This window comes from Balearica regulorum, chromosome 2, assembly GCF_011004875.1.
Source record: "Balearica regulorum gibbericeps isolate bBalReg1 chromosome 2, bBalReg1.pri, whole genome shotgun sequence".
In the NCBI taxonomy this organism is placed as follows: domain Eukaryota; kingdom Metazoa; phylum Chordata; class Aves; order Gruiformes; family Gruidae; genus Balearica; species Balearica regulorum.
Genome location: NC_046185.1, coordinates 20,237,487 through 20,256,055, shown reverse-complemented (window position 1 = coordinate 20,256,055; position 18,569 = coordinate 20,237,487). Strand labels below are relative to the sequence as shown.

The window sequence follows — 18,569 nt, the reverse complement described above, 5'->3', positions numbered from 1 at the left end:
GTAATACCCAGTTTGTGAAGCGTTCCACTGGAAATTTAGGCAAGGTAGTGGAACATTTTCTCCTGTGCAATGGTCAGAAAAACAATGGAGCTATTAATGGGCCGATGATAATATCTTATTAAAAGATAATATGTTTCTAATTAAGAGCCTTGTGTGATAGATGGATACAGCAGTAAGGAAGAAGAAATCCCAAGCAACCAGAAAAACTGGGTTGTTTCTATTTCTACCTAAGCAGAGATGGTTATGCATAAATACCATGCTGTATGGAAATCTCCTTGCTCAAACTGGAAAATAACAGTAAAATATTAAACTTTTCAAGCAACTCTTTCAGCAATGGAATACTATTTTATTAATACTAAACCAGCAGGCAACATATTACTCTTGAAATAAAACAGTGGTAATAGAACAAACTTATGGTAAAAATTAAGATCAGAGGAACTGAGGCACAGTCAGATGAAGGACAAAGAGGTGTTCAGAAAAATCCTAGGAGGTGATGTGCTCAAAGCAGTCTCCTTCTCCATCTGTTGTGGTTTAACCCAGCAGGCAGCAAAAACAACCACACAGTCACTTGCTCACTCCCTAGAGGGATGTGGGAGAGAATCGGGAAAAAAGGTAAAACACGTGGGTTGAGATAAAAACAGTTTAACATGACAGAAAAGGAAGATAATAGTAATAATAAACATACAAAAAAGTGATGCATAAATGCACAGCACAATTGTTCAGCACCTGCACACCACTAATGGCCAGCTAGATCCTGACACCATCTCTCTGAAAGCAATAGAGGAGAATATTGTGTCAAGGATTGTTATGAAAAATTAATTGTTTTCCATATTTCTTGGAGGCAATATTTGACATTTGTAACAGAAGGGGTTCCAGCACAGGTCTTTGCTGCTGCAGAGTCTGCATCATGCCCCTTTCCAGTCACGTGCTCCACCAAACTCCCCAGACAGTCTATGACCTTCTGCAGGGATGGAGCTGAAGCCTGTGTTCCCTTCACAGTTTTCTTTGAAGATTTGTCAGCCTCCCTCTGGGTGACAGTTCCCATCTTCACATGGGCTGTACTTCTGCAGTTGCTAAGGGAAATGATAAAAAGCCCAAGAACATGTTGGGCTGCTCTTAGTTTTCATGCTAACAAGGATGAAAATGTTTCTGCTCAGAGCTTTGGAATGCTGTTGCCCTCCGTCTCCTCTGGGGTGGCTTTTCCTTCAAGGGTCTTGTCCAGAAAGGCCTGGACAAACTAGAAAGGAATGAAGTGCTGCTATTCACTTGGCAACATTTATTATAGGTACAGAGGGCAAACAGTCAGTCAGTCGGGCCCTCTGAGTGGTGCTTTGACTTCCAATTCACACAACAAAGCAAAACATCCTCTTTGGCTTCTATTCAGTTTTATGATACACGGAAATCTGCATAAGTTTAATGCAAATTTTAGCATTCACATTGCAGAACTCTGTTCAACAAAACACTCCATACTTCCTCAAAGATTTATACAATTTTGAGCCATCTCTGTGGCTTGATTTAAATATTTACCTCTGGAAGATTCAGCTTTATTTAACATTAAATTTATTAATGCATCTTTGAGCTAATACATCTTTCCTATTGTTTTAGTTACACTCTTGGTATCTTCCCCTATTATAAACATTTTTGTTGTGCAATGCCTGAATATTTCCACTTGTTTTGTGCAGAGAACTTGAATTAAAGGACAGCATGGGTTCTGAGGATTTTATAAGCAGACAGTAAGTCAGGGAAAATGCATGAAAGCAACAAACATGAGCTGTGACTGAGGATTTCATGCAGAAATTGAAGATTTTGGAAATTTTAAATTCTTCAGACTTGGTAGCTGCTTGAATAAGTGGCATTAATCCTAAGGAAGGATCGTAGGTTTACTAAGTATTGCAGCAGGCAGCTGATATGCAGAAAAGGGTAATTTTGGTGTCTCCTGCGCAGAAGTCAGCAGAAGAGAAGATTCCCTCTGTAGCACTTTCAGAGTGGCTGAACTGCTCCCTTACAGTGTGTCCAGCATGGTGCCCGAGAGGCAGTCTACTCGAATGTACCTGGTCACTTTGGTAACTCTCATCCTGTCCATATCTCCAGCATGGAGGAAAGAGGTGGAGATTCAGCAATGACAAGTGCTGTCTGGGACATTTTGATGACTGTTCACTTCCTCTTCATAAACATGCAAGGATGCATTCCAGTTTATCATTGTGCGGCCAGACAGCAGCATGGTGAGGGGTCTTGCTTTGGCTTTTTCTCCCGAAGATATTTCTGCCAGCAATCCTTTCATTTGTTTTGACATTGGGGACAGTTTTGTCTCTGCCCTTTCTCTTTGAAAGTGCTTGACAGGAAAGTGTAATATAGATATGGGCATTCTCTGACAGTTCTCCAGCTGGACTTGAATGTGTGTATCTCCCTCAAAGGCACTAGGATCTTTGAAGAGTTTCCAATAGAAGTAGCAGAAGGCAAGAAAACGGCTGCACTACTAGTTGTGTGATGTTACTACTTCTTAATCATGGCATGCTAGAGATTGGAAGGGACCTCTGGAGATCATATAGTCCAGCCCCTGGGTTCACTTAGACCAGGTTGCACACGATTGCATCTGGGCGAGTTTTGAATATCTCCCAAGAAGGAGACTCCACAACCTCTCTGGGCAGCCCATGCCAGTGCTCGGTCACCCTCAAAGTAAAGATGTTTTTCCTCATGATGGAACTTCCTGTGTTCCAGTTTGTGCCTGTTGTCCCTTGTCCTGTCACTGGGCACCACTGAAAAGAGTCTGGCCCCATCCTCTTGACACCCACTCTTTAGATATTTATAAGCATTGATCAGAGCCCCTCTCAGTCTTCTCTTCCCCAGGCTAAACAGACCCAGCTCTCTCAGCCCTTCCTCAAAAGTGAGATGCTCCAGTTCCCTAATCATCTTTGTAGCCCTCCACTGGACTCTCTCCAGTAGTTCTCTTTCTTGAACTGGGGAGCCCAGAACTGGACACAGAACTCCAGATGTGGCCTCACCAGGTGTGTTGGTTTTGTGTGGCAAGGTTTTGGTAGCGGGGGGGGCTACAGGGGTGGCTTCTGTGAGAAGCTGCTAGAAGCTTCCCCTGTGTCTGATAGAGCCAATGCCAGCCGGCTCCAAGACGGACCCGCCGCTGGCCAAGGCCAAGCCAATCAGCGCCTCTGTGATAACATATTTAAGAAAGAGAAAAACAGTTAGAGAAAGCTTTTGCAGACAGAGAGAGGAGTGAGAAGATGTAAGAACATCTGCAGACACCAAGGTCAGTGCAGAAGGAGGGGGAGGAGGTGCTCCAGGCACCTGGAGCAAGATTCCCCCTGCAGCCCGTGGTGAAGACCATGGTGAAGCAGGCTGTCCCCCTGCAGCCCATGGAGGAAGGATGAGGGGGTGTAGAGATTCCACCTGCAGCCCGTGGAGGACCCCACGCCAGAGCAGGTGGAGACACCTGACTGAAGGAGGCTGTGACCCCATGGGAAGCCCGCGCTGGAGCAAGGACCTGTGGATCCGTGGAGAGAGGAGCCCACACCAGAGCAGGTTTGCTGGCAGGACTTGTGACCCCGTGGGGGACCCACGCTGGAGCAGTTTGCTCCTGTTGGTCTGCACCCCGTGGAGGAGACTCACGTTGGAGAAGGTCGTGAAGGACTGTCTCCCGTGAGAGGGACCCCACGCTGGAGTAGGGGAATGATGAGAGGAGTCCTCCCCCTGAGGATGAAGAAGCGGCAGAAACACCGCGTGATGAACTGACCGTAACCCCCACTCCCTGTCCCCCTGTGCCGCTGAGGGGGGGCAGAGGTTGAAGCCGGGAGTGAAGTTGAGCCCGGGAAGATGGGAGGGGTGGGGGGAGGTGTTTTAAGATTTGGTTTTATTTCTCATTCCTCTACTCTGTTTTTGCTTAGTAATAAATAAGATGAATTCCCTCTCTAAGTTCGGTCTGTTTTGCTCGTGATGATAATTAGAGAATGATCTCTCCCTGTCCTTATCTCGACCCGTAAGTTTTCTTTCATTGTACCTTTTCTCCCCTGTCTAATGAAAGAGGGGAGTGATAGAGCGGCTCTGGTGGGCACCTGGCCCTCAGCCAGGGTCAACCCACCACACCAGGGCAGAGTAGAGGGGGAGGATAACCTCCCTCAACTTGCTGGCCACACTCTTCTTAATGCACCCCAGGATACCATTGGCCTTCTTGGCCATGGGGGCACACTGCTGGCTCATGGACAACTTTCTGTCCACCAGGACATCAATAAGAGAAACTCCTGTCTTTTCATTAGTTTTTAATCAGAATTAGGACATCTAGTCAAAGTGATCTAGTGCTAGGGGTGCACTAGAGGTGCAAAGTGAGGTGCTAGAGAACAATGCTTGGGACACATCTTTAGGCCCCAGTTTTTTTGCAAAATCTCGCCCACAGAGCTGAGGAAGAAAGCCAGTCATGAAAATCTTTGTGATGGGAAAACCACTTTCCCTCATATGTTTCCATCTAACAACACATCCCTCTCCAACTGCTTTCTGAGGTAGACTGTTAAACAAAATGCCAGCTCTGTGCAAACAGGTTTTCTTGCAGAACACTGTGGCCTCAGTGCTCACCTGAACGACTTATTCTTGAGAAGAGGATTAACACTACAATATCGCACAGCTGCAACAAGTTACAGTAGTTCCTACTTGTTGAGCCAGCTAAACCTGCAATATCGGCTCGTCTGTTCAAGTGACTGCTGACCGACTGCAGCAGCGCTGATTTGGACTGGCTCTGCTGCAGCGTATGCCTCAAGTACAGCATGTTCAGCCAAGGCCCCCTTAAAAACCTAGGCTTATATGTTAGATGGATTTGAATTGAACCTTACCTGAGAGACAGAAGGGTAACATCACAGATCTTGTAACACAGGGGCATTTGAGAACACCAATTTTTGTGAAGTGAAGCATCTGTTTCTATTCTAGGTCTCCATTTCTGTCTGCAAATAATATTACTAGCTACCGCTTGACACAAAGTATGACACAATGAAATAGAACTGCTAAATGAGTTCCTTATTAAAAGCACTTTAATTCTTTTTTTTTCTTTTTTCTTTTTTTTTTTTTAAGTACTGCTGTTACATTTCCAATCAGAGTTTGAAACTCTGCAGTGGTCTTGTCAAATGGATCATTTCAGACAGTAAATTATCTGGAAATATTTGCACACAACCTCTGATACAATTTCAAGGAAGCAAAGAACCAAAATAAATGTTAACCTGCCAACAAGCCCAACACAGTTCATTTCCTTTACTATATCCTTATAAAGGTAGCTTTATGTGTTTTTTCAGCTTGGAGAAAAAAAATGTTGTCTTCTCTGATGTTCTAATCTGTTCAGGACCTTTTTATTACTTCTCTAACCTGAACATTGTTAACAGTTCCCGCAGCTTGGCACTATTTCTCATGCCAACCATCCCAGGGTATGGAAACTTTTTAAATCAAATCTGCAGTTGTCCTCAATTAGTTTGAAATACGAGTGACTAAAACATTTTGCCATGATTCTCTCTATAGCATCACACTACTAGCTCAACCTGCCTCTTTGCTCCTGCTACAGCCTTTTTGATATATATTTCCATTTCTTTGATCCTAAGCAAGAGACCATGCATCGCAGGACGATTCCTGAAAACTCTCCCAGGCTGGCACAACAGCACAAGCCAGAGGTTTATGACTCACTTTTCTTCTGATGGGCACTAATTTTTCTAAATAGACTGCCTTCAGCATTTCCCACAAGGACTCAAAAAATTTGAAAAATATTTTTCCAGAATATTGCAAAACAAATACATACATAAAGAAGAATTTTGTATATTAAATTGGAATCTCAGCGCTAGCAGCTCTACCAGTCTACTTCAACCTGTGCTGTTAGGGGCAAAGCAGTCTAGATTTGGGGAATTTTGCTGGAGTACCAACAAACACAAACATCTGCTTATCAAGTTTGGTACTGAGAAAAAGAACACGCACACAAAAAAAACCCCTTTGCATAAACCCCTGTCCTCCTCTGTCCTCAGTCTCTCTTTTCCTTCTTTCTGCCATGGATTACACTAAATCCATCAAAACCCATCCGGTGAGATGGTGATGAGAATCGCAGTCCCTCAGGCGATTCCCTGCCCTGGCATCAGCGACCCACAGCTGCAGTCCCTCAGAGGTGTACCTGCCCCGGCTTGGGTTACTCACAGGCCCATCAGGGTGTCCATATCCCCTTCTACATGGACCATCTCCTGCTCCAAGAGTGCATCTCCAGACCACAGCAGTTGCTGTTGTCCTTCTAAAATATTTGTGAGTAGCAGCACTGGGGGCTAAAGTTTTGATCAGGGATGGGTTTTTCTGCTGTTGACACCTGTTTCAGAGCCACCTGGAAGCAGCTGTGACCATCACAGGGTAGTTCGTGGCCTCCCCACACTGGTCACCATGCCTCATCCTGTGACATAAAACCTGTAACTTATGCCCACTTATACCTATATGCCAAATATGAATTTGCAAAAAATTAGTGTGTGCTGAAAAATAAAATGGTCACATGTGACAAGGTATTGTGAAAACAGCACTGAATTTCCAATACCTCAGATATTTATGTTGTACTCTTATGCTTCACACTACCAAATATTTCTCATCAAAAGAGTCTTTTGAATTTGTAATTCGTGTATAAAATAGACATTTAAGTTTGGGGGTTTTCATTTAAAAAGTAATTTTTCCAATTGACTGATACCAATCATACCCCAATTCTGGTTAGCAACTGGCAGTTATCTACCTTTGATTCATTCACTGAGATAAACAACTCATGGAAGAATTTTTTTGGTTTTTTTTTTTTCCAAACAAAAGGCTTGGCATTTTCTCTAAAAAGCCAAGCAACAATTATGAAGCTCACAGTCTTCTAAATAGCAATTTGCATAACTGGCATTGAACTGGCATTGAATATGCAAGACATTGGGTCCAAGCCATGCTGTTGAGAAGTTCATATTTGCACACATGCTTTCTATCTCCCCCATGATCCAGAGATGCAAGGATTGGTTAAAATAATACTCCTGGAAGAAATGAGGGCATTTTCAGAATTTTGAGGGCTTATTAAGCTTATACTAGTTTTTCAGCTGTTGCTATTCCCCACTGATGAAAAACTGCCTTTGCAATTATACTTTTTCATGAAGACCAGAAAAAGGATTTATTTCCCCAGAAGGCAGCAGTTTTACCTACACACACTGAATGGGAAGAGCTAAGGAAGATCTTATCTACAAGGCTAGCTTTTAAAAATCAAATAGTATTTTTGTGTTACCATTTACAAAGAAAATACTTATCTAAAAATGTGCCATACGCTACACCATATGGCACATAGTTTTGAACTCTACAGATACAGCTGGTTATAACCTGTAAGATACTGGATGGCCTCCTTTCCTCTTAAGATCTCAGTGTCCTGTGCAACTGGCATTTTTTAGTTCACAATATTATGTCTTTATTACTGCTACCATTAAACAGCTATTAAAGATGTAAGTACAACATACTTTTTAGACATACTTTGCTTTGAAGATCTGAAACTGAATAGTATCTACCCATGAAGATACTTCACAGACAAATAGCATTTGTGAGCCTGTGCTTAGGATTACATCTGATGTTAACTTCCAAAAAGTTTAAGGGTAGGATTCTTGCCAGTTTAAGATTATACTGTTCTTCAGCTTGGGCAGAACATTTTTGAAATGTTTTTGGGTTTGTCTTTATTTGTATCTCACTGAATACCAATATGAATTTTCTCAAAAAAATGGCATGACATTTTAGACACCAGCCAAGACTGTGTTTTTACAGATTTGTGCCTCCTCAGACTCATGGTGAGTCATTGAAGTCTCTATGGGCCTTCTGGGAGATCACAAACAAGATGAACACAGATGAATCTGATAGCTTCCTCTCAAAAAGATCTACAGATTCACCTGCAATATCTAATGAAGCTCCTACATCTAGGCATCTGTCTCAGTTCCACACCGAAGATTAATGTGATATGGCAGCATGTTACGTGGTAGAATGCTTGTTTCTGGGCTGCTGTAAGTTATAGCCTCCTAAACACAGATACATTGCCATCTATTTTAATTTAGATGAATATGCATGAATATGCATGACTCTCAACCATCATAGCTGACAAGAAAGGCTGGTGATGATGACCTCTGGCAGTCTCTTGAGAAGACAGGTAGGAATTTGAAAGTGTCTGGTTGCCACAGTTAAGTTAAAGAAGGCTTGTGAGTCAGTCCTCAGCAGTACCACCTCAACTGTACAGACACATATGTATAAGAATTAAAAATTAGTTATGGGCTGTGCACTGCCCTTCTCTTTGGCCATATGCACATATACTGCTTCAGAAAAATAAATACATGCAGAGCTATCACGTATTCCTTTCAGGTAACTAATCTCCTTTGCAAATGCCTTACCTCACACTTAGTTGGGCTTCAATGTCCAATGGATGGCAAAAGTGTAGCTAATAGGCCAGGCCACACTAAGCAAAGCTCTAATAAGTCAGGATTTTATATGTACTGTATTGGGTCTGTCTGAGATGGAGTTAATTTTCCCCACAGCAGCTCTCACAGGGCTGTGCTGTGTATCAGTAGCGAGCAAGGGGTTGGTAACACACCAGTGATTTGGCTGCTGCTGAGCAGTGCTGGCACACATCAAGGCTGTCTCGCCAACATTTCCCCTCCCTCACCAGTAGGCTGGGGGTGGGCAAGATCTTGGGAGGGGACACAGCCAGGACAGCTGACCCAAACTGACCAAAGGGATATTCCATACCATAGCACATCTGCTCAGCAATAAAAGCTGAGTGGGGGGCATTCGTTATTTACAACGTTTGTGTTCCAGAGCAAGTGCTACACATACTGAAGCCCTGCTTCCCAGGAAGTGGCCAGACATTGCCTGCTGATGGGAAGTAGAGAATAATCTTTTGGTTTTGCTTTGCTTCCACGCATGGCCTTTTGATTTTGCTACATTAAACTGCCTTTATCGTGACCCACAAGTTTGGGGTTGTATCATGGGTTTGGCTAGGATAGAGTTAATTCTCACCAGAAGCTGGGATGAGACACAGCCAGGACAGGTGACCCAAACTAGCCAAAGGGGCATTCCATGCCATGTGACATCATGCTCAGTATAAAAGGGGGATAGTCAGGGAGGGGCAGGGCGGCTCCAGGGCGCGTGGCTCGGGGATGATCTGGCTTCGGGATGGGTCTGACCATGTGGTCTGATTTGTACAGTTGTTGGGGGAGAAACTGAATTGTGTGTCACCAGTTTCGTGTATTCAGTTAAGTACTGTTGTTGTTATTTCCCTCTCCCTTTGCTGTCCCAGTAAACTGTCCTTATCCCAACCCAGGAGGTTTTGCCTTTGTCTTCCCATTGTCCTCCCCATCCCACCGGGGAAGGAGGCAATGAGCGAGCGGCTGCGTGGTGCTCAGCTGCCGGCTGGGGCTGAACCACGACAGGCTGGGGTTTTTTTCCATCTTATTTTTATCCCCTCCCTGTCCTGCTGAAGAGGGGAGTGATAGAGTGGCTTGGTGGACACCTGGAGTCCAGCCAAGGTGAAACCACCACAATACTGAGGTGGATTTGCTATTTAGTCTCACTTGGACGGGTATTCTTCATTTCATACAGAAACAACTGTACAATTTTGACAGTTTTGAAACTATAGTTCACTGATCCAGGTGCACATTGCATAGCAGATGACATGTGGAAAATGGAAGCTCCAGGTTTCTCCAGACATTTCAATCTGCCTGATCAACCCACCCTTGCCTAGTTCCCAAGAAGGCAGGAAGTACACACGGTACTGTATGTACAAAAGACCTCGTTGCTGTTGATCAGCCTCAGGACTGCTGCACTCTGGATCATTGTCTATTCTCAAAACCTTTAAATTATTTATTTATAAAGGACAGAGGTGGCATAAAATTTTCTACAGGAAAGGAAATTGACTTCTGCATGCAAATGTAGCATTAAAAATGGGCTACAGCCAGTGGACAATTTTGCTGCTGGAATAATTAGGCAGGTGAAAGCAGGCTGAAGGAGGGCGCTACCACCAGAAGCTTGATGTGGAGAGAATGAATAGTTTGCTTCTTTCTTGAGACTAGGTCAGATGGAGGAAAACACTCATTTCAGAAATTATGTTGTATAATCTGCTATATTCCACAGAAGAAATTCTGCTTAGGAACCAAAATTGTTCTAGGCTTCAAGATCTACTCCAGATTTTAAGAAATATATGTTGGGTTTCTAGACTGGTCTTGAATATAGCCTTGGTGATACAATAGTCCAGGGTGAAATGCACACCCCGTCTTCATTGTTAGCAAGGGGTCCATCAGCCTTAAATTACCTATATTTGCTCAACATACCTTCATATATATTTATATCTGTTAATTAGCCATGCTAATAGGGAAAAGGTAATTTGGGTTTATGATAAGGTTATTTGTGGCAGGAAATTCTGTTGTACAGCTGAGTTCTCCATCTCCTCTCTGTATTCAGTACAATAATGCTAGCTTTCTGCTTAAAAACAGACTGATATTCTTCAGTGCCAGTATGGTCAAGGATCTCATTTTTCTAAGTGGATTTGGAGGCTTCCCAGATGATAGTACATCTGCCCTTTCTTTTTACGTCACACCTCAAAAAATGAAGCTGACCAGAGAAATCATAAGAATTAATATATTTCTCCAGAATGCATGCACTCCCTACTTTCTCTTTCTGAATAACATCTGGATTTTCTTCAGAGCGGCTGGCTCTGCAGTATATGTCAAAACATCTGCAAGTCAGATTATATGAATATAATCATATTGCAAAGCATCTGCAGCTTAAAGCTCGTGGGAATTCCTTGAATTATGGTATAGGGAGCACAGGGGAGCAGGAAGGCAGGGGAAGAAAGAGTAGACAAAACCCCAAATCTTTGTGCTGCACTGTTTGCATGAAGGAAAAATAATAACAAAATGAGAATAAGAATGAAGAATGATTGCCTCATTCAACTAATCAGCAATGCAGAGCTGCAGCTCATTTATAATCACAAGAAATACAATTCTGATCATGTCAGTAGAGACTTTTAAAATGCTTTAATTCAGCATTCATGCATCCTTACCATAACTGCATACAAAATTCAGACTGAAAATGTTTCTTCCACATGCATTTTTACTGTTGCCAATCTTGTATGAACTATCACCTTGTCATAAACTGGAAAATTCTTTGTAGTTTTAGTTTAAAGTCAAATATACCTTTAGGTGATAAGAACCTTGCACCTGCCAAAGTCACCAACTGTCTTTATCAACTGTCCTAACAGAACCGATCAGTCCATTCATCTCATACTGCCTCATCTGCAATCGTTGCATCAGGCATGGCCATTATACTTGCCTATATACTTACCTATTCCTGGATTATATTATGGATGTTAAGAAGATACATACTTGCCTATTCTCTCATCATCTGTTTATAGACCTTTAGTCCATGAATTTAAGTCTCTAAAGAGAAAGTATCTGATCACAAAATAAATTACTGAGATCAGCCTTAGCGTTTGAATCCACATGCCCTAGTCAAGAGAATAAGCAGACTGTAGGACATTTGAGGTAGAAGGGCTGTTCGCTGCTCCTGCCGAAGCCAGGCCACAGGGTAGTAAGGAACATGAGGCCAAAAGGAGAATACCAAACTGTGACAGAGAAATCCTGTGGCTGCACTCCATGTTCCTGAGATTTTTTTTGTCTACATACCACTAGACAGCCACTAGATAAAAGACTGAAACAATTCTGGAGCAAAGATCAGGAGCCCTCCTGCAGCTGAGGGCCTTAATTTCTGTCCATAGCAACCAATACCTTCAAGTCCACTCAGAAAGAGAAATAAAACATAACCTCTCACTGAAGTTTCTCATAAAAAGAGGACTTCAGGAGAAGAAAGGGGAAAAAAAAAGCTCTTATCTCTCCCATAAAGCCCCTTTAAAGTCTGACAGGGAAGCTAAGACATGGTTGCAAGCCAAGCCATGACATACTCTCTAACTGACACTGTTTGCTTTCTTGAGCTGAATTTCTATTTTGAGAACTGCTGGGGACAAACAAATCAGCCTCATTTTCAGTGTTTAATCATCTATGAACTATTAGTTAGTTTCATTGGTATTGTCTAAGTAAAATCAACAAGATCACATGAGTGTCACTGAAGACAGAATTTGAAAACTAGGAGTCTGGGCAGCTCTTTCACAGCTGGCATGACCACTGCCAGATACACTACAGACAGTTTAAGTAAGGATCCAGTTTCCCTGGGGTTGAGAATATATGTTCATTAGATGTAAACAGAGCTAGTTTGCATTAAAAAAATATTAGCTGAAGTCTAGAAGAGTTAGACAATGGGCTGAAGGCTGGGCTCACTTAAGATGCTCTTTCTAGTCATACTTTCCTTACAGCACTTTTCACTCCTGAGAGGAACTCAGTTTATACACTGGCCTGCCTTCCCTCAGGTGTCCTGTAGGTCAGGCTGCTCTAATGCTTCCTAAAGTTAACGTCCTTTCCTCACTCCTGGACAGTCTCCTCATGAAGGAAATGATGCCAGGTTCAGTGCGGAGCTTTCGGTAAAGAACTGAACAAAAAGCTGACTGTGGTTTCTGCATTACGCTTTCAGAAGGGTACATTTTGTTCTTGTTGGTGACAGTCCAGAATAACATCAGTCTAAAGTTTACTGGAATTTACGCTGGCTTACACCATCAGAAGTGAAAGTGAACTAGTGTCAAGAGACAAGTACATTTTGTTGGTGAAGGCAGAGAGATGTGCAGTTTGAATTCAAAAATCTCTCATATCCCCTAGTAAGTGGTAACATCAGTCATCAGTAGCATCACCAATTTAAAAAAGTTTGCCACTTGTGCTGGTAGTATCCAGGTAATTTTATTCTATATTCTATTTCATCAGCATAATAAAGTTGAAGCATTAACTTTGATCTTAATCTGTCTGGAAAATTCTTCTCAATTTAGAAGCTTTCAATCAAGATTTTATCATTTGTTTGTTTGTTTGTTTTAATAAAGTTAACATGCTATTTAATTGATTTTTGGTTTATTTTTAGCTCAAAGGAAAATCTATTTTATATTTTTTTTCTGCTCTCCATTTTTCTGTACTATAAACTCATACTGATAAAGACACATCATATATAAGTTCTACAAATATTCACTTTTCTTTCATGGATATCTTTATGTTAAGCACATAGGTGTAAAAGAGGAGAATAATTTCCTAATACTGATGTGTGATATGGAAGGTTTGCATTGCCATAATGTGGAACACAACTTCTTTTTTTTTTTTCCCCTAGGAGTAAGAAAAGAGACATGTAACAATAATTTCTCACTAGTACGAACAGCTGATACGCATTAAAGACCAGTCAGCCACAAAATAATTGCTTTAAACTTGCACCTGCTTTTATTTAATTATTTATTTATTTTTAATTTAAAGAGACAGATGCTAGGGGGTCAGGATTAGGTAAGGCATACTGAGGATAGAGAGATCCTAAACGCAGAGGGTGGCTATGAAATTGTCTCTTCTGGGACAGGCGGATAAGATATAAAAGAATGTACGCTTTCAAAAAATAACTTTTTGCACATCATAGCAATGTAACACTTTTTTAACCAATGATTACAGCATGGAAAGTTCTTTAACCTACTAACTTGAATCTCTTCTAGTTTTAAACAAATCTTCAATAGGTAATCATTAAGCCAGGGCCATAAAAACCTTGCGAACACAGAAGCTCCTCTGCTCTGAATCCTTCCACTGTTTGAAACAGTTACATTCAAAAAGTAATGACAGCTCTGGAAGGGGGAAAAGGTGGCATCTGTACCTGGTCAGCTGCTTATAAGACAAGAAGTAAGACCTTTACAAGCCTGCTTCTGATGAAATTTAAAGGAAATAAGAGGCAGAGCAGGCACAAGCCGCTTTCATGGTCCAGCTTTGAAAACCTCATCTTTTTAATTTTATCAAGAAACAGTATCCATTTGAAGATCCTGAAGCAGTAGCGTACATCAGTCCTCTCCCAGAGCTGTCCCCAGTTCTCCAAACATCCCAGCAGATGTATGAAACCCACCATTGTGAGGATCTTCTCTGGAACCCTGAAAGGGAATAGTGAGGGAGAGGTTGGACCTCCTCTGCTCAGCACTCAGGAGGCTGTGGGTACTGGGGTACTGTGCCTGGTTTGGAGTACTCAGTATGAGAGAGGAGTGGAGTAAGTCCACTGGAAGGTCACTAAAATAGTTAGGAGGCTGGAGCACAAAACATCCAAAGAGAGGCCAAAGGCACTGTCGGTGTTTCACCTGGAAAAGAGGAGGCTAAAGGGAAATCTAGGAGCAGTCTTCAGCTGCCTGATCAGGGCTTATAGAGAAGACTGAGCTCAACTCTTCTCAGAAGGGCACAGCAAAAGGACAAGGGGCAGTGTACACAAATCACAACAAAAAAAAATCCCTATGAAGGTGGTCAAACATGGCAACACAGACTAGAGAGGTTGGGAAATCCTCCACCTCAGGCAGATTTGATATTACTTTGAGGTTAGCCCTGTTTCAAGCAGAGATTGGGACTAGATGGTCTCTCAAGGTCATAGAATCATAGAATATCTCAAGTTGGAAGGGACTGATAAGGATCATCAAGTCCAACTCCCTGCTCCTCTCAGGACTACCTAAAACTAAACCATATGACTAAGAGCGTCCTCCAGATGTTCCTTGAACTCTGACAGGTCTGGTGCCATGACCATTTCCCTGTGGAGCCTGTTCCAGTGACCCACCACCCTCTCAGTGAAGAACCTTTTCCTAATGTCCAGGGAACGGTCCTTTCTAACCTCAGGAGAAGTATGATCCTACAAAAACCCCAGTGCTATGAATACATTGATAGGATCCACATGCAAAGGCAGGATAAAACCAGATGTCTAGGACAAAGAAGAAACTACACACGAGGGCACTCATTACTTAGGAATGAGTTTTTGTATCTACACTCTCAAGGAACCTCTGAATATGAAGGTCACCGGGACAAGAGAAATCAATGCATATCTAATGTACAGTGCCTTTTCAAACATGTTGTAAGTATCAAAAAAATAGCTGTTTGGAAAACCCTGAAATTTTCCACTCCAGTGGGTGAAAATCTGCATCCACACACTTTCTCCAATTCTTCTATATGTATGCTATTCCGATGGAATACACTCTTTGAATTAAAAAGGACCAAAAATATTTTACTCAGAAGCTTGTGACATCATTTTATTGTATTCTGTAGCATTCTTTCCATGACATGCCTAATACAATATTTGTAACCACTACTAAAATGATTGTATGAGGGCGTTCACTGCACTTACAGCCAAATTTGATAACCAGTAAGCAAACAGGCAGCTTTTTTTATTTTGAAGTGAGCATTTAATGTCCAAAATAGCAGCCCAGGATCAGAACAATCTTACTGTCTTTAACACTGTTATGTTCTAGGTAAATATGAACATATTCTAAATGAAAGATGGTGAAACTTTCATGGTTAAGTGGAAGTCCACAAGCGGTTTCTTGGAACATTCATATGTGCCTAACTACTGCACATTATTGTAGCAACACTTGCCCTAGCTAAATATGGATATATTTGTGTTTATAGATGCTTTATTTCCCTAGTTTATTTGTAAAGCATATAACCCATAAAGCTAAAACTGAGACTTGTGGGATTTTTCTAAAGTATACGTCAAAAAGAGTTTTGTAGTTGTCTGAGGTCTGTTTTACCTTCCCCTTGCTTAGTGTACGTCATATGCAAGTTTTAGTCCTAGAACTGGAATAACTTCTCTAAGCAACAGCATAAATGACAGCAATTTTAGTGTGGGTTTTCCCAGGCAGCAATTCATAAATGTCCTTTAATGCAAGCCCAATAATGCTAGATTACCAAATGATATATCCTGAGCCATTTTAACTTCCTGCACAGAAAATTCTCTCCACCTCTCCTCAAAAAAACCTCAAAACACCAGATGCAGATTAAATTTGCTAAACTTCTACAAATAATTGGAAATACTGAGACATTGTCTGGGGTTTCCTATACTTTTGAATGACTGAACTTGAATAGCTTTTTCTCTTGTTTCTCCCCTATTCTCCCCTATTTGTTTGTTGTAACCAATGGGATCAGGACTAACAGAAATAAAACATTGTGCATTATATGTGCATAGAATCTTAGATACCAAGAACTTTCCATATAATTTCTCTCCTGATGAAACATCTATCATCATCGTGCCTCATCTTAAAAAAAGTTACACTTCTTTTTCTGAGACAAAATAGACCGGGGCTCAGATAGGAGTACAGAATAGCAGAAAGGACTCGCAGTTTACTAGTGTGGCAAGTCTACTTCAGAGCTGACACTCCATTGCGAGGGCCAGTACAAGGTAGTTTAGCCATCTGAATGTGCTTTACAAATGAGAAAAAAAAGTCCAGTTTGTAGCTATTGAGAAATATGAGAAGATACTTAAAATATAGTAAAAAGTAAACATTTGCTGGATTATTTCAAAGTATATTACTAGAACCAACAGGACATAACTTTTAACATGTATAAAGTATTATACATAAAAATGCATAGATGTACAGTAAATATGTTCACTTATATGTAGACAGAGTACTATGTACAGAGAGGGTCTGTTGTGCTTCTGGAACTCTAAGCAGTAATTCCTGTGGTATATTGTCTTAAAGCAGTTTTATTATACAACTGTTTCAATGTAGCAGGTGCTGAGAACAACATACATTAATGCTAAGTAGGTAAGTCATACCCATTTACTCTTGAAATGTACAAATATATGAAACAAAGGTCATAAATGCAATAGTACCTACACCTCCAAGACTTCCTTTTTTTTATTTAAATATGCACAAGTCCGCCTAATGGTGATACATAGGTTTCTTTCCTGCTCCCCTTCCGTGTCAACACGTTAACCAGGCACTCAGGACAAAATCTTTGATGCACTTCAGCACCACTTCCACTGATTCAACTCAGTGCACTCATGACCTTGAAGTCTTCAGGTCAAAAATGAGAGGAAAAATATACAATAAAAATATATAAATAAAACAAACAAGCTTGTGGGCTTTTTTTTTTTCACAAGTTATTTGCCACCAATACTGTCAAAGCAGCTGAATCGCAGTGCATCCATGGGCAGGAGCACATAGCAGCTTTTGTGCATTTAGCCAAAAAAAAATATATTAAAGAAAATCAAGTCTTTACTGGCTTGTTTTATCTGTTGCTAAAACAATGCTGTGCTGCTTCTGAGCCCTTTCCATCAAATTCTTTTTCTTTTTTTTCTTGTCCTTTGTTTTTGTTGGCCTTCTTCCTAAAAAAAAAGGAAAAACAATATCAATGAGTCAATTAAGTAAAGATTACAGAAGTGATATTAGACTGCAGTCGAAAAACTCAGAGGCACAGAAATTACTGATGAGGACTGCAAAGGTAATGCTGGCTAATGAGCGTCAATGATCAGTGAAAACACAAGTTTTCAGTGTGGTACAAGAGGAAGCAGGATTCTCGACTGTCATCGCTTGTCCACAGGCACAATTTTGCTGGTATGAGTAACCATCTGACTTTCGGCAGGATACCTCACGCAAGCAATGTTATGCAAGTGCCTGGGGTTCAGGGCCAAACGAGTACGTAGACTCCTAACTCACTGAAAGCTGGATACATGCCTTAGACCCTTGCGTAAATTTGCTTGAGTGAGTAATCCTATTTAAGTCAAGTCTAATACATCCGTGATTTCAATGAGAAATTAGGCATTGCAGCCTAAGTATTTGGTTGGATGTCATCCTACATGCTTTGGCAGAAGCAGTATCGCTTCTGTGAAGAACTGCTATTATTACTTATTAGTACATAGTGCCTAATTCTCACAGCATATTACTGTGCAGAAACAAAAATTCCATAACATGCTTTTTGTTATTGGAAGATCACTGAAAAATAATCAAAATTGGGAAATCAGGATCAAAAAAAATTTGCAGGACTCCTGGGATGGCAAAGTTTTTTCCTGTTCAGCTCTAATAATAGAGCAGTGTCCTTTAATTATCTCAGCAAAGATACCATGAACTGAAAAAATGCTAGATATAAAGGCCCTCATTCAGCAATGCATTACCTTTTAAGTATATGCTTAAATCCTATTGACAGTAGGACAGCAGGATTTAAGGAGACGACCAAATGCTGTCTGGAGTGAGAACAGTCTGGGTTTTCTTGGCAGTATCATGTACTGAAATATGTGACCAATGGCAAAAAAATAAGGTTATTAATCTCTAGAGGTGCCAACTTTGTAAACTTTCAGGAGAACTAAATTAACTTAAGGTGACAGTAAAAGGAAATTCAAGTAGCAGATGACACAAAAATGTGAAAATGCATTTTTCATCTACAATGTCAGGACATTATTAATTGGGAGAGATGTTTGCCAGTCTGGCTTTGTCTTATTTCCATATTGTTTCTTAACTACAAAGGCCCAAACCAGTATGAAGTGTCTTTCTCTATTTGATAATAACACTGCATAAATCTGATTCTAAAATTATAAAAATTTATGATTCATTAAAAATAGAGGTTTATATACTTGACATTACATATTTGTAACGTGCTGTCTAGGCTACTATTCTCTAGGAATTATTGGAATACTTGTATATAAAATAG

At 41.1% G+C, this 18,569-nt stretch overlaps 1 protein-coding gene across 1 annotated transcript in view; it reads right to left on the bottom strand.

The window, feature by feature from the left end:
• Window positions 1–15,167: 15,167 nt before the first annotated feature.
• Window positions 15,168–18,569, bottom strand: part of RSPO2 (R-spondin 2) — a 120,344-nt gene continuing 116,942 nt past the window's right edge. Inside the window, 1 exon segment of the mRNA XM_075743491.1 lies at window positions 15,168–17,250. Coding sequence (XP_075599606.1) covers window positions 17,141–17,250 — 110 coding nt within the window. The 3' untranslated portion in view covers window positions 15,168–17,140.